The 16,710-nt window shown below is 35.8% G+C and overlaps 1 protein-coding gene across 1 annotated transcript in view; it reads left to right on the forward strand.

Moving 5' to 3' along the window:
* LOC131857173 (cell division control protein 6 homolog B-like) overlaps nucleotides 1-5,664 on the forward strand; it is a 109,155-nt gene extending 103,491 nt beyond the window's left edge. Inside the window, exons 11-17 of the mRNA XM_059209358.1 lie at nucleotides 650-695; nucleotides 1,025-1,157; nucleotides 1,640-1,735; nucleotides 3,429-3,491; nucleotides 5,019-5,114; nucleotides 5,225-5,307; nucleotides 5,427-5,664. Of these exons, the coding sequence (XP_059065341.1) occupies nucleotides 650-695; nucleotides 1,025-1,157; nucleotides 1,640-1,735; nucleotides 3,429-3,491; nucleotides 5,019-5,114; nucleotides 5,225-5,307; nucleotides 5,427-5,466 (557 nt within the window). The 3' untranslated portion in view covers nucleotides 5,467-5,664. The remainder of the gene's footprint in view (nucleotides 1-649; nucleotides 696-1,024; nucleotides 1,158-1,639; nucleotides 1,736-3,428; nucleotides 3,492-5,018; nucleotides 5,115-5,224; nucleotides 5,308-5,426) is intronic.
* The last annotated feature ends 11,046 nt before the right edge of the window (nucleotides 5,665-16,710 follow it).

Consider the following 16,710-nt stretch of genomic DNA (forward strand, 5'->3'; position numbering starts at 1 on the left):
AAAGTATTGTGATTTTATTTAAAAAATCCTTTATTTTTGTCTCATGGATGCTTTGTTAACAAGGAAATTGCATAGTTAATTCAGGTTATGAGCTGTGTTTATTAGATTTTCAATAAGTTATAGGATGTGAAAGTTGTGAATCAGAATTTAAGTCTTATGAAGCTGATAAAGATTTAGGACAGCGAGTAATATCATTAAACCCATTGGTGCATCACTTCCTTATAGCAGTAGAATTTCATTTCCAGAAAGCTCTTTACCCCTTTTCTCAGTCAAGTTAGTTTTTCTAGGAGGTTTCACCAGAGAAGCAACTCACTCACTCTGGAGGTCAATTTTCACCACAGGCAACCCACAGGCCTGGAAATCATCCAATGTTTCACAAGATTGTTGAGCTTTCAGCTTGAGCATCATGGGTGCAATCTTGGTGACAACATTTCTAAGGAGTGATATGCATTGAGATCATTTCTTGATGGTTCATGATACTGCATGATGCAACAAAATTTACAAATGACAATAACAGAATTTCTTCTCCTTTAGATTACATAAGGAGCTTAGAAATTGATGCTATGTGGTTTTGTGATTGCAAGTGTATATTATAGCACCAGCAAAATCCTCATTTTCTAAATAAAATGTTCTGGGATGTTGCAAAAAGTAGCTGCTGCATCAGGGGATATGAGGAAAGCTCTTAATGTCTGCAGGTCTGCTATCTTCATTGAATCCTATAATTGCATTTAAATTGTTACACATTTTAAAAATTGACGCCAGTTGGATCTAGTGAACAAAAACTCTCATTTTGTACATAAATGTCTCAATAGCAGTATTATGGTCATCAATAATTTTGAGACTCAAGGCATTTCACAACGTATGATGCCTGATTATTCCAAGACGTATGTGGCATTGTATTTGAAAGTTTCTTCATTTAGTTACTTCTAATGGCATTCAGTTTAAATTTCATGAAACACTTCTTATCGCTTTTACAAGTTCTTAAAACTTCATTATAATGTCCTAGTGATTTTGCTCATTATAGAGATGCTGTTGAAATGCTTCAAGCTGAATTAGCTGATGCGGTGTATTCTCCAGACAAGATTTCTTCTGAAAAGCTGCCTAGTGATCCAAGTTTGTCAATTGAGGGCAAATTAACAAAGCAGGAAACGCCCATGGTGAGTACTTAAGACTAATATATGATTCCAAGTGTCAATGGTTTTGTTTTTCAGGAAGCTTACAAAATGGTTCATATGAATAGTGGCAGCATGGTATAAAATTCTAGTTTCTGGAAGCTAGTCTTACTATTATCACATTGTTTTGTAAGGTTTGCCTGTTTGTAGGCTACTGTTAAGATGCAAATTTCATGTCTAGGTTTGAGGTCAAGCTAATTGGGGATTTAACCTACACAGTACTTTGAATAGCAAAAGCCAAAAGGTTCACAGCTGATAGCCTATGGTGATTTATGGCCCCTTGCATAGAGCCCGAGGCAGTTTGTGACTTTAGTATTTCTGTAGCTATGAATTGCATTCATTCTTTCATATGAAGCTGATGATTTTGTTTCTAAAACGGCACTGACAACAATTTGATGGAGTGCATTGATAATAATAGCCAGGAAGGTTTCTAATAATAGATAAAATGCTGGAATATGGTTTTGTAGGTAAGAATTGATCATATGGCCAGGGCTCTGGCAAGAACATTCTGGTCAGCTGTTGTTGACAGTGACACCATACAGTCTTTACCCCAACACCAACAAGTATATTTTATTTGGGTGGTGCTCTATATCCATGGTCATCTTACAATTATATTATTTACTAATTGGGTTTGGTAGCATGCAGAAGCGATGAAGATGAACTTTTTAAATGTCACATACATGATAGGAATCTTATATGATCGTATCAATGCATGCATTTCGATATTTTGCTGAAAGGGCTTCTTTTATACAGATAATGCTTCTGGATCCAGCCTAAGGAAATTTTAAATTTGAGTTTTCTGAGCTTTACAATTTTATCTATCGAATATCAACTGTTAGTCCAAATCCACTTTGTTCTTTTTCTTTAATACCCATTTACATTAACTTGTATCAGTTCTAACTCTAAGTTGAAACAAGTGATGTTGGAGCCTAAGCATATCGTAAAAGCAATATTTTTGAAATGGATTCTGATGCCTCACAGAAGCACCTCTCAGTGCATGCCCAAGGATACTGCAGTGTCTAGGCACCAATTAGTTGTTCCGAAGACAGAACCTTCTTTCTATAGCCAGTTGATTTGAGGCATGATACCTTACATGAGAATGTGTTGCTGAGATACTGTGTGTATATTGCGTGGTTGCCTTCAGAAGCAATCTGGCAACCTTCAACCAAGTTTAAAAGTTATACCAATAAATGTGTTTCACTTAATGTACAGGTTGGTTCCCTGCATATCTCTAGGTTGTACATTCCCTGGATTTGGTTTTTAAAACACGGTCTTTCTCAGTGTTAATCTGGATAAACAATGCCTGCAGAGTTGGTCCTTCATTTGGTTTGCCTTATGTTCTTTATAACTTTAAGTGGAATTGAATTAGGATACCTCTTAATTATTAGATTGTTTATGAAATAGCCTTATCCTTTTTTTTCAGTACGCCAAGGGTATCCCCGCGACCCAGTCCAGCGACCCAACCTGCCTTACCTTGGGCTTACTTTTATTGCCAAGTTGGGCCCAGGAAGGGGCGAACTGAGGCGAGACTAGTCCCCTAGGGAGAGAATCCAGAGCCCGCAACCAGTCCTCCATCTTAAATCCGAGAGGGAGTCGAACCCAAGACCGATGGGGAGCAAACCCACTGCCCAAGCCAACTCACCTACCGGTACGGGCTTATGAAATAGCCTCATCCTTAATTGACTCTATTACAAAAGAACTAATTCCTATATGAGAAGTCCTACAACACAAACCTAATAATGGTATCATATGAATTTGAAATAAGACAAAAGAACAGCAGGCATTCATAAGATCTGGTTAAAATTGCAAACAATTATTGGAGTTATTCATTGAGGAATGTAAAACAATGAAGAGTACCTTCAGAAGGGTTCGCTAAGGAGCTCAAGCAAGGAGTGGAAATGTTTTTAAGGAAAATCTTGTCAGTGGAATTGTCATGGTGTGCCTTGGTTGCATATCCAAAAACAAACTTCCATGTCTTTTGCTCTTTGTAACATTTGTCTGGTGTGCAGCACAGTTTCTAGTAATTATGCAAAGCATCTGGATTTCATCACTGCAACTTATGCATATTGTTCTTCTTGTTTATTAACTGTGGTTTTCTTGTCATAGTTTTATTAGGGATTATAACATTATGAGTCAAAAAAGTATCATAATACAGTTTCTTTTCAGTATTAAGTTATAATTGTAATTCTTGTGTTTATTAACTCCTCAGATATGGCAAAATTTGTTGGGCTATAATTTATATCACTTATGGTGCAGATAGTGCTATGTATAGCAGTCAAGTTTTTTCGGTGTGGGAAGAAGGATGCTACACTAGGGGAGGTATGATGAAGAACTTATATTTTTCAAATGTTCATGAAACATAACCATAGCATACATGCTTGACATCTAATGGAAAATAAGAATTCGTTAGATAGTTGTTAAAGGTTGAATTGTAGATCTCAATAGTCATTCTTTTTTGATATTTTGTTACTGCCACTTAAAGTTTGTAGAAATATCACCGATCAATTAGTAGCAAAATGCCAATTGTATGGCCTGAGAATGGAGCATATCATTCATTTTGCTTCTCTTCATAGTTTAAATGGAGTTTTTTTGCTGATCTTCTTTCCTTTTCTGATTACCCAGTTTTATGCCAAGTACCAGTTGCAGATCCTTGACCATCCACTTCAATGAGTTTTCAAATAAATGGATGGCATTGCCTGTCTGCAAGGATGGGAATGAGGCACATTATAGATGAGGATGGTCAGTGATAATTCAAAGGTTTTACAAATTTCTTATTAGCTTCCAGAACAAAAGTGTGGACACAAATGAAGCTTAAAGCTTTAGTTTGTTCCAATACTCATTTCAAAGTGTAAGAAAACCATTTTATGATAGTGATAGTTCTGAGATCAAGACAGTTTTTCATTTATATAACTTCTAAATTGGTGCGAGATCTAGTTTTTGAGTTTGGATGTAACCTCCAGTCCTATTTATAAGGGCTACTAGGGACTTTGTTTAGACATGTTTTCATCTCCGAGTGAGGATTGTTGGTTTTATCACCAATCTTGGAGCGGACTATGATGGTTTTTTGTTTCTACAATTCAATCTGTATTTTTTTGTTTCTTTACTCTCAAATTTTGAAGATGTTGCCCATTGCTCGATGCTCCTGTTGGCTGTTATTTGGACTAATGTTCTCCTGTTTGACTGACCTATCTTTGGTTATTCTTTGACATCAATATACCCTCAATTCAATGAATTTGGTGAAAGTTCAAACAAGACCTGATAATGCTGTCTTATATTCTCTTTGGGAGAATAAATGATATGGCATGTCTCTTTTACTCTAAATGTATTTGGCTCTGTATGTACAAGGACCAATAAATTTTGTCCAGCAAAATGTGATCTCTTTGCCTCTTGGGGTGAAGACAAAGATCTTCAGCTTTCTACCTATTTTGGACAAAACTTTCTATGTTAACCTTGTAATTATAAGGTGCCTTCCATATAATACACAAAGTTGATTATTTGTCAAGTGTTTTAAAAGTGAAGCACAGTATTCAAGTTTGTCCAACTTGCCTTCCTATCTTAACTTTTTATCGAACCTTAAATGGCGTTGTAGGTTGTTAAATACAAAGCAATTGATATCTTTATTTAGGAAATTCCAGTGTTTCTTATACAGTGCTTTATAGATTATATATCGAAATGTGTAATTACTGTAAGGATTAAATTCTTTACACATGTTTGTAAGTATTTGTTCTATGATGTTTTTGTTGGGTACATTTTTAAGACAATCTTTTAGCTTTCTCAAATTGGATATATGTAATTATGATCTTCATGAAATTTTCATTTCATCTGCTTTTACTGTTTTTAATGCAGCTGAATGCAGCATATTTGGACTTTTGTAAAGCCACATCCATGCACCCTCTTACTGGGCCTGAGTTTTCTACTATGTGTAGGGTGCTCAGTGATCAGGTATGTTAGACAGCCCCTAAGGTTCATATGAAATTCCAATCATGATAGGGTTCAAAAGTTATGAAAGCTTCAACTTGTGATATAATGCTTATTTGTGCTTTGCAAATTAGGCCCTTCTCAACCTAGGTCAATCCCGAGAAGACAGGCTGAAGAGAGTAACCTTGAAGGTCGATGAAGGAAATGTAATTTTTGCCTTTACAGGTATGTAAGTTTTCAACCTACTTTGTATGACATGGCATCTCTTATCTCTAGTTTCATCTCTTTTCTAGATCACTCTTATTTCTCTTATTAAAGATGGTTTTTTGAAATCATGTTGCAGGGAATACGATTTTTCAGAAACTGTCTTCAATAATGCACCTTTTGGGACCTATTGTTTGAGAGGTTTATTTAGTTTCTTGAAAACTGGAAAGACAAGATCATCTACATTTGAGTTACTATATCCATCATTTCTGCTGTATCACTGAAGAGAAACTTTAGTGAGCAAATGGCAATTTAACTCTAGAGTGAAGGCATTATGTTACAATTCTGCATTGATTTGCTGCCAATGTTAAGCTGCACTCTATGGACTATTCACTGATCAACTTCAAAAGCACAACATTAAAGGTCCTCCACTGGGCGAGCAAAAATATACATGAACAAGTTTGCCTGAAAGTGCAGATCAATAAGATTATCAAATTCCTTAACAAAACTAATTTAATTATCAAATTCCTTAACGAAACTAATTCCTTATAAGTGTATCCTGTGCAAACCTTAATGAAACTAACTATTTCCTTATAAGTGTATCTTATGCAAATTGTTCAACATAATCAAACTCAAACTATAAGATTATCAAATTCCTTAACAAAACTAATTTTTTATAAGTGTATCAAGTGCAAACCTTAATGAAACTAACTTATTCCTTATAAGTGTATCTTGTGCAAATTGTTCAACATAATCAAACTATCCTAAATTTCTGTAAGTGACACCAAGTAGAGTTCATGAATGTAAATATTTGCTGATGTTAAGTTAGAGACTCCATACAGTCTACATTCAAGCATCCTCATGCATTCAATCATAATGATAACCTAAATAAATTAAAAGAAATTTAAAATGCTGCGGTCCAAGTGAGTTTGAGAATGGTAAAGAAATCGTTTACAGAACCTTTGTCGAACATTAATAGGAACTGCAAATGGAGAGTTTTCAATAAAAAGTTTAAACTAAACGCAATCAAACTACAGCAAATTACCCTCGGCATTTGGTTGTGAAAAAGGTTTATATGCCAAATATTAGTAGAAAGCATGGTGTTTTGGCTAATTGGTATCGTATGTTGTCAACAAGAGTTGCCTACTTTTTTTCAAAGGGTGGAGAGTTCTTGAATTTGTTCAGCCACAAAAACTAATCCAACTAGCTTTGATAAAGTGGGTAAACAAGGTTATAAACAAGGTTATAGTATGATTAGACATTTACATTGTGCACTATTTTCTAAAGCTAACATGATGAAATGTCACAAAGAAAGGCTTAATGCCAAATAACATATTAGCAGAAGCATTCCCTGGCTTTTGAGCCTTAAACAAGGTTATAGTATGATTAGACATTTACATTGTGCACTATTTTCTAAAGCTAACATGATGAAATGTCACAAAGAAAGGTTTATATGCCAAATAACATATTAGCAGAAGCATTTCCTGGCTTTTAAGCATACATGTTTTTTAAAGGCTCAAAAGCTCCTGTACGTTAAGACATTTTAACATGCATTTTGTCATTTTGTATTTTTGTCATTCTTGTCACAAGCAAAAAGATATTGAAGCAAAAGGACATTGAGACAACTATCATTCATGTTACAAAGCAAAAGGACATTAGAACAACTATCATTCCTGTTACAAAGCAAAAGGACATTGAGACAACTATCATTCATGTTACAAATGGGACATTGAGAGAACTATCATTCAGGTCATAAATGAAAGAACCATGAGGAAATTCCATTAATTACAGGTAAAAGAGGGGTGTTGAAAGGGAGTGAAACTCATACAATAAATATATCAATAAAGCGAATCAAACAATGAAGATATAGCAGCAGGGAGCAAACAGCCCTGGGGCTGAAAAGACGACACACATGCAACATGCTCAAACAGGAGTAAAGAAAAACAAAAGATCTAATAGTCACAAAACTGTGTTAAGCGAAAATACTCTAAAGAACTCTGAACACTACCAATGGACCTGCTCACAGAAACATAGAGATATAAACCCACCAAAAGACAAATTTTTAGGATCTCTTATATCATTTGATTAAATTACTAAGCTAAACGAATGACATTTCATATACAAATATAAACCACCAAAATATAACAAATTTAAGGGCCTCATATGCCGTACATCTCTATGTATTAAAACAAAGAATTGACTGCAGAAAGACCACCGACTAATTGCTGACTGTTAGCGGAGAATTTCGATGGATCTATTTCTAATTAGCCAATAGGCTCTTTGTGCGGGCTTTTGCCTGCCAAAGTGTCATCCTTCCGGCAAGATGCGTTTTCAGGCATGTTTCCGACGAGCCCTTCTTTCTTGAGTGACGACAAGACATTTTCTGCCACGTCGTTTGCTGGATAGTCGATGACAAGACAGCTACAACCACGTCGTCTACTGCTTTTTTCGAGAGGAATGTGGCGGTGAGGTCCTATATCACCTACCACTGGCCTTCTTGAGGCTTTTGGTGGTTTCGTTGGAATGGTTGTTTTCAACTTTATTTGGTTTTAGGTACCTTTTCAATTTGACGTTTTCGCCTTTTAGTGTTTGCATTTTTTATGTTTTTATGTTTTTTGCTTTGTAAATGTTGTATTTCGTTTGCGATTTTAAGGTTAGAGACTTGTACAAGCTGCATTTGTTGGGGATTATTTCACCTTCGCTGTTTTGGCGATTTTACTTTTATGTTGTGATTAATTGGTTACGATTAAGGGTTTTGTTGTTCGTGTTTTCACCATTGGACATCTTTGGGCATATATAGATATGTATACAGACATATGTTGCTTACTGCTAACATTGTGAATGGCATACCATCATTATTTTTTGGGTTTTCATTCACTCTTTTTTTATACCTGTTGTTGTTTGACACGGAGTTCACAATTTGTTTATGGTTTTCATTGTGTTGAAACTGTGTGCGTTTTCATTGTATTTGGGCTTCTTGAGGGCTTTCCTGGGTTTGGTTTAATGGATCGCTTATTGGTGCCTTAGGCTCAAGCGGGTGTTTCCTGCCTGTCAAATGTTGTTTGTTTGCATTAGTTTTGCGGTTTATTGATAACAATTTATGGTTTCCTTGTCCATGTTTCCATTTTGTGGCTCTATTTATTTGTGCATTTGAACATATGTATGTGCATATATATAAATGTATATGTGCATATATCTATGTACATATGTATGTATGTCTGCATATATGTATGTGTATGCATTCATATGTACAATATATATAAATATATACGTACATATAACTATGCACACATATATTTTTGTCTGCATATATGTATACGTATACATCATACGTGCAGACATATATATATACACATATATACACATATATATACGCCTGTGTGTGTGCGCACGCGTGTGTGCACATATGTGTATATACACATACATATACACATACACACATACATATATATACATATAGACACACGCACACGCACACACACGCACATACACACACATATACATATACACATATATAGATACACACACACACACACACACATACACACACACACACACATATATATATATGCATTCATATACACACATATATTGGTATGTATACCTTTTAAAATATGTAAAGATATATATGTGTGTGTGTCTATATATATACATATACATATTTCCATAGATGCTGAATTTTTGAAATATATAACATAGATAATTGGAAATGTATGTTCATAAAAACAATCGAAATGTAGATTGGTAGATATTGATGCTTCTAAGGGGCTGCCAACAGAGATCAAACTTTCGACCCCCAAGGGTTTCTGGATTCAACCTTTGGATTATGAAGGGATTCCCTGTAGATGTAGAAGATGCTTCAAGACTAGGCATGTCGCGCCTAAATTTGATTTAGAGAAAGTTAAAGTGAAGAAGCCCTCTTCATGGTGGAAAGGTGCCTCTTCTCAACATTATACGGTATTCAAGAGCTCTTCTCAGACGGTTGGGCAAGATTTTCCTATCAATGGCTCTGAAGGGCCTGTGGTAGATTTTGCCGGACCTATCCCCCTGGTCCCTGGGACGGGATCTGATACTCCTTCAGTGGATGTTGTTGTTGGTGCTGACCCTTCTGCTGACGTTTCAAATGGTATTCCTACTTTGATTCCTTTTAAGCCATCTGGTGGCCTTGATATATTACATATTGTTGGATCTACCCCTGCAACTGGGTGTGACAGGATTCTGGATGGTACGTCTGCTGGTGCTGCCCCTATACCTATTTCTACTTCTGATGCGTCTGCTAGAGCTGTCCCTTTGTCTATTTCTTCTTCCAGGGATGTGCTTGGCCCTGGATCTGCTGGGCTTGCTAGCTCTTCGTTGTTTGGTGGCCCCTCCTTGGGCATTCGGTTTCTTGCGTTGGATTGGCAAGTTGAGGCTGCTAAGGTTGGATTTCAGTTAAAAGCAAACATTTTGAAAGGTCTTCGCCTTCTTTTGACATGACCCTTAGATCCCAAAAGAAGGGATCCAAAGGGAAATCCTAATGTTGGGTTTGCTCCAGGTTAGGGGGGCCTGTTGTTAAAACCCCTTTGGGCAGTTGAAACTTTTTACTGCTCGTTGTTTCACCTTTTGGATATCGGACTACCTATAGATTTCCCATGCATATGTTTTTATTTGTTAGGCAACTTTTCATTTTGGTGGGTCACTTTTTCGATCCCCTTTCTTGGCTTTGTTTTCTCTCGTATTAGTTCAGTTTCGTTTAGTGGTTATTCTTGAATATCTTTAGATGTGGGTTTCAGGTCCCTTCAAAACTTGTTTTCTCTTAATAATAAAGCAATCAAAACATAGAACCTGCAACAGATACAAATAGTTGAATCCTAAAATCCTAAAAACGTAGAGAACTTGAAATTTTCTTTCATTAACTAAAAACGCATAGATCCTGAAATGTCCTTTCATTCACTGTGAGTGCAATTAAGAAAATAAATAAACATAGCAATATATCTCGAAACCCTAAATTAAGCAAAAAACAAAAAAAAACCCGCAACAGATGCACATAGTGGAAGGCTGAAACTCTAATAAATGCATATTTTGCACATATGTATGTGCGTATACAAATATGTCCATGTGCATATATATGTCTGTCTCCACACACACACACACACACACACACACACATGCATTCGTATACATACATATATTGCTATGCATGGCTTTTGTTATATGTGCAAACATATATATAAGTTTGCATATATATAGGTATGCATTCATATACACACATATATTGGTATGCATACCTTTATATATATATTTTTGTATATGTATAGAATGATTGAGCCCCATAGTGAAAATGCAAATAGTGTAACCCTAACATCATATACATGTAACAAAGAAAAAATACATGCAAACCAACAATGATCGAATCCTAAAAAATGTAAAGAGCTTGAAATATACTTTCATTGATTGCAAGAGAAATATACCTATCATGTCTTGTATTGATTGTTTCAGTGGTCACATAAACAACCTGCATTAGATGCAACTAAAGACTTGGTTGCCTTTAGGCATGTTACGTGTAATTGGGCAGTCTTTCCGTCACTGCTATCATTGTGAATGCTATACCTCCATTTATTTTGGGTTTCCATTCTTTGCATTTTGATCTTTGTTGTGATCACAATGTATATTTGTGCATGTATTTGTTCATATATTTACGTGTTGGTCTGTGTATATATGCACACTGTATATGTATTCCCATAGGTCTAGGTGTAGTTAAAGGAATGTTTGTCAATATGCTCTCTCTCTCTCTCTCTCTCTCTCTCTCTATATATATATATATATATATATACACACGCACACACACATTTGTATACATATATTCAACTATGTGGTTGCTCACAATGACGCTACATATAGACGTATGGATATGTGTGGATGTACATTGATGCCAACAAATAAAATGCTTGCTTTCTATTTTGTCTATGTTGAGGTTCACTTGTTGTATTTGATAGCTTTACATGCACACAAAATGTATGGAAAACAATCATCTACTTTGTTATTTTACCATATAGAATGCATTGTTACAAATTGCAAACAAACTCTGCTTGATGTGCCCTAGAGGATACTTTATTTGCTATGTCGGTGGGCCCACGCCCGGCTCATGTTGTCAAAGACCTTTGTGCGCATGATCCTGTAAGTTTAATGAGTTGTTCTTTGTTTGCACTTTTTCTTTGTTAAACAACTTGTCAATAATGTGCTACTGCAATTGTTTTCTTCCGTGTCCCTTCAATTGCTTTTATATACGCTTTTCTAGGTTTATGTGTTTGTGAGGTGCTGCATTTGCATAGATACACATAATTGAGCTTCTTCATTTTGTATTTCCCTCTTCTATATATGATGTTGCACTTTTTCGTGTGTTTTGATAGCATCATGCATCGATAAGTAAATGTGGAATTTTGTTTATTGCAAAGGTTGTTGCCAAGGTTCATTTGCTGCTCCCTGCATCATATGTTCTCCTTTTGTATTGTCGTACTAGGTATGGATAATAGCTAGTCATAGCAATACATAGATCTGTATATAAATTTGTTTCTCAGCATGTTTCTGGCAAGCTCTTCTTTCCAGGGTGATGACAAGACATCTTCTGCCACATCGTCTATTGTCTAGCTGATGACGAGACAACTACAACCAAAACCAGAGAACAATGTGATAGTGAGGTCATATAGCACCTATCATGTTCTCTACTCATTTTTTTTTGGTCATTTGGACAACCTCCATTAAATGGTTTTAAGAACTTGGTTAGTCTGGCTATGTTCCTTGCCTTCAAAAAAAAAACATTTGTATTTGTAATTATGCATACATATATCTATGTTTACATACCGAAACCTGTATGTGTCAGATAGACATGTATGGCCACACAAGTATAACTATATGTGTTTTCGCCGGCTTTGTAAATAGATATGTTTGTGGAGATGGATGCATATATACCCAACACTGTATGCAAAAATACAAATAGATATAGTGCAAAAGCATAAATATATACCTTGTTCAGCATGCATCCACATGTGTATGGCTATATGTGTACTAGTGTGTTAAAATGCACATATACAGAACATATGTAGGTGTATTGAACTGTATATATATTTGTACTAGGAAGGCTATGCATGCAGAAATGGAAAGAGAAGCATATGTGTCTATGTGTTTGCTTTTGAGATAGTCCATTTTGGCAATGCCCTTTCACGCCAATACATATATAACCATGCTCATGTGTGTTATTGTTTGCTACAATGTTTCTTGAAAAGGTATACATATGTGTTGCTTGTGTATCCATGCATAAATAACTGGATATATTTGTGTTTGTCTCTAAAAAAACATTATTGGATACATGTGTTCCTTTAGTGGATACTTGTGAGTTGGCAGTCAGGAACATATTGTAGTTCATACCGCATGACAACCAGATCTATCCGTAAATATGTATCCATTAGTTTCTGGCCAATTACGTTTGTGGACACATGTTGTAGTCTGAAGTGGTGCAAAAGTACTTTCTGGGTAATTACCATTTATTGGGTGAAGCTGCAAAAAAAACATATTGCTTGAATGATACATTTATATGTTTTTTCTGTATCGTAAAAACACGTGTACACATGCACATCTACTGTTGCGGTGGAATGTAGATATATGTACATATGTGTTTGCTAAATAACGTCTTCCTCACATGGTAGTTAGCTTGCAAAAAAATGTGCACCTTTTGATTATTGCTTATTTTTCAGGTTCCTGTGTGGACAACATCCGTTTACTGGCCAATGATACCACAACTTCAACAATGTCCTTTATACCTACGTTGAGGTCGTTTATTGCCTACCATGTCCTTTGTGGATGTCTTGCTCGGTGATGTTGAAAACCTGCCCTTCATCTACATAAAAACTTAGATCCTTCATGGTGTGTCCTCTACACTTTGCCACTGTGATTGTCACTTTACCCATGCCCAAATGAAGTTGACACTTCATTGTGGGTTTTCATTCTTTGCGCTTTTCCATTGTGCTCTATAGTAAAAAACAATCTTTGCAATTATTTTTTAGATTTCCTTGATTCCATTGCACATACAGGTCACTGTGGTTACTTTCCTCTACAACCCACCATGTAGATTTATCCTCACCCTTTGTTCCAATCATTGGATGCAGACCTGTATGTGCTGAATAATTCTTGGAAAACCGTTAATGATTTCCCTCAGGTTTTCAAGTGATCTGTACCAATACAACATGAAACATTTGTGCTTATATCATGCAAAGAACAAACAAAATATTTCTTTTCAACAATGTCTCCTGCTATTGTGAATCGAATACAAGGAAATGCATACACACATTTCTATGTATATATTTAGATGTATAGCTCTATATTACCTATTCTTATGCATAGTGATGTACTCAATTAGACATATTTGTGTCTATATATCTCAGTCCCTGTTTCTTATTGATGCTAACTTTACTTTACATAGAGTTTTCATTTGTTTAAGCTTGGTCCCCGTTTTCTACAATTGCCCTTGTAGGAAATGTATGGTCAGTCACAACTTGCAAATACATATGGTGCTCGCCTATTAAAACAAAGAAATATAAAAAAAAACAAAAAAAAAAACATACTACAACCAACATAGAGATCAAATAGCTGCACGTCATCGTGTATTGTGGCTCCAAAAGAAAATGGATATCCTGCAAACAGATGCTCATACAACTACAAACAATAATGCATTGCAAGTGGAAATATCAACACAACAATGCAATAACAGCGAATCCCAATTTGGTCACCAATTGGAACATACTTTTGCACCACTTTACTCTACATCATTGAAACGGTTCCGAGACTGGATTGATGCATTGTCCATGCAAAATATATGTTCCATCTACAAAGAAAGCTATATTGACATGTCTGTAAGAACAAATCACCCAGAAACTTTCTGTAATAGATGTTACATTGAAAAATGTACGCATCATTTTTCATTTGTCAATAATTTGGACCCTGGTCCACAACCCAATGCCCTTAAACAACTTATTCAAGTTGAAGAAATGCTCATAGCCAGGGTGGCACCTGCCTTGCAAGTCACACATGCAAGGGGTGGCTAGTATAAATACAATGGACATACTATTAGTTTCCCTCAAGATATCTCAAACATTGTCCAAATTTTGCCTCACAGGTTTCATGAGATAGAAATACTCATTGTTCATAGAAGAAACACTGAAGGTAAGAACTATGATTGTTATGCCAACAAATACAATGTGCTTAATGCACTTAAGTATAAAATACAAAATGACCCTTACTATGATGATTTTATCATTGATCTTGAAGTTGTTAATTTGCTCCTTGAGTCAAGTACAGATGTATCAAACATCTTACACATTGTTCAACACACTCCACAAGATAGATATCAATCAACAACAACATCAACGACCCTAATGATACCTTTGATGAGCCTGCCAACTCATCATCTTTTGTTACAAAGATCCCAAACCCTCCTCGAGAATTGTAGGGCATTAAAGAAGTGCTTCATTTCCAAGGCTGTGATGAATCATATATAACATGGCCTAAAATAAACTCTACCCCTGAAGGATTATTTTCCATGGCTTTTCCAACACTGTTTCCAATAGGGAAAGCACTCCCTCTTCAATCGAGGCTTGTGCAAATACATTTGCATGAATATGCATTGCATCTTCTAAGATACCATGATAGTAGATTTGGTATCCATGTTTGGTTCCACTATTACACATAATATTATAATGAGACATCATAGACAACAAACTGCATCTATTTTTGTGAAGGAAAATATTGAAGACAAGGTCCCACACTCTTTGGGTGCCTTGCGTGATGAAGTACAACATGTTCCTAACTCCCAGTTCATAAGTCAACTCATGTTCTTTGGTGCATCTCTGCAAGGTACACACTCTTACTAGAACAAATCTCATGTCCAGCTGACAACAATGATCCAATAGCTAGGCACACCCACACTTTTTTTTTTACCTTGAGCTCAATTGATACTAAATGGTCTGACTTGCACAGATTCTTTCCACCTTTTGATGCACTTGCATCTCAAAGAACAAGAAAACAACTGACTGACAATATCATCCAAAATCCACATATCACGACATTGTATCTACACCTTCGCTTCACAGCCTTTCGTGAGGACGTCATTGAAAAACTTTTGCAAGCAAAAGATCATTGGTATATATATGAATGGCAACATCGTGGATCTGCTCATGTCCACAGATTCATTTGGCTTCCCGGTACCCCAAATATGGATGAACTTGACTAGAACAACTTGCATGAAATAGGCAAAGCAAAATGCTTCTTTGACAGATATGTTTCTTCTTGGAACCCACGCACCCACCTTGAAAGAATCAATAGGACATACCATACTCTTGCAGATGATTTGTGCCTCCTCTCAGCTGTTGATATCCTTTTCATTGACCCATTGGTGGATTACACTGCCTTATTAAATACTATCCAAAGACATACAAAGTGCACATAATACACATGCCTAAGGAAAAAGGGCCAACAATTACAATGTCGTTATAAAGCCCATGACATGAACAACTCATTTCATCGTTGAGTATAGATAATGAGCAAAACAAAAGCTACAAACTAGCAAGGAATGACGACCGTTTAAATATACAAAACCCTTAGATGCTTGCAATTTGGCGCGCTAATGTTGATTGCCAACCAATCACATCCAGGAAAGTTGTTTTAAGTCATATATTTAAATATGCATAAAAAACTGAAATAAAATCTGAGTCATATTCTATTATCTTGAAAAGACTTGCAAATATAGATAGTTCTGAAGATAAAGCGCTGCTAGCATACTAATAGTTTATGATGAATATTGTTGTTGACCGTGACATTAGTGCTCAAGAGACTTGCGACATGTTACAAAAATTGCCACTTGTCACATGTAGTCATAATTTTATCTCCCTGAATGTAGGAAGGAAAGTTTTACATTGCATAAAAAAAGCTGCAGCTGATATTCAAGAAAGCGAACTGACAATTGCTTACATCCACCATTATATGCAAAGGCTTTCCGAGATGGAGTTCTTGTGTCTCTTTAGATCAACACAACTATACACATATGGTGCTTATCACAAAATAGATAAATGGCGCCTAAGGGTTAATTTTACAGTTGTTACTGTTTTCCCTCTTTTTAAGGATATACCAAATGAAACAGATGATAATTATGAAACATTTTGTTGGTTTGGGCTATTGTTATACAAACCTTTTAGAAATGTCCAACTTGATATAGGTCTTGAGAAAGAAGTTGTTGCAACAAATTGGAAACTCCTAGCTACTGGCAATTACCATTCTTTGCATGTTGACAAAACCACTTCCATACCTGCCCCTGAAGAACAGTTAGACAGTGATTCTGACAATACTAGTTGTCAAGCTCCGACATATAAATATGAGTGGGAAATGCTAT

The sequence above is a fragment of the Cryptomeria japonica genome, chromosome 1, assembly GCF_030272615.1.
Source record: "Cryptomeria japonica chromosome 1, Sugi_1.0, whole genome shotgun sequence".
NCBI lineage: Eukaryota > Viridiplantae > Streptophyta > Pinopsida > Cupressales > Cupressaceae > Cryptomeria > Cryptomeria japonica.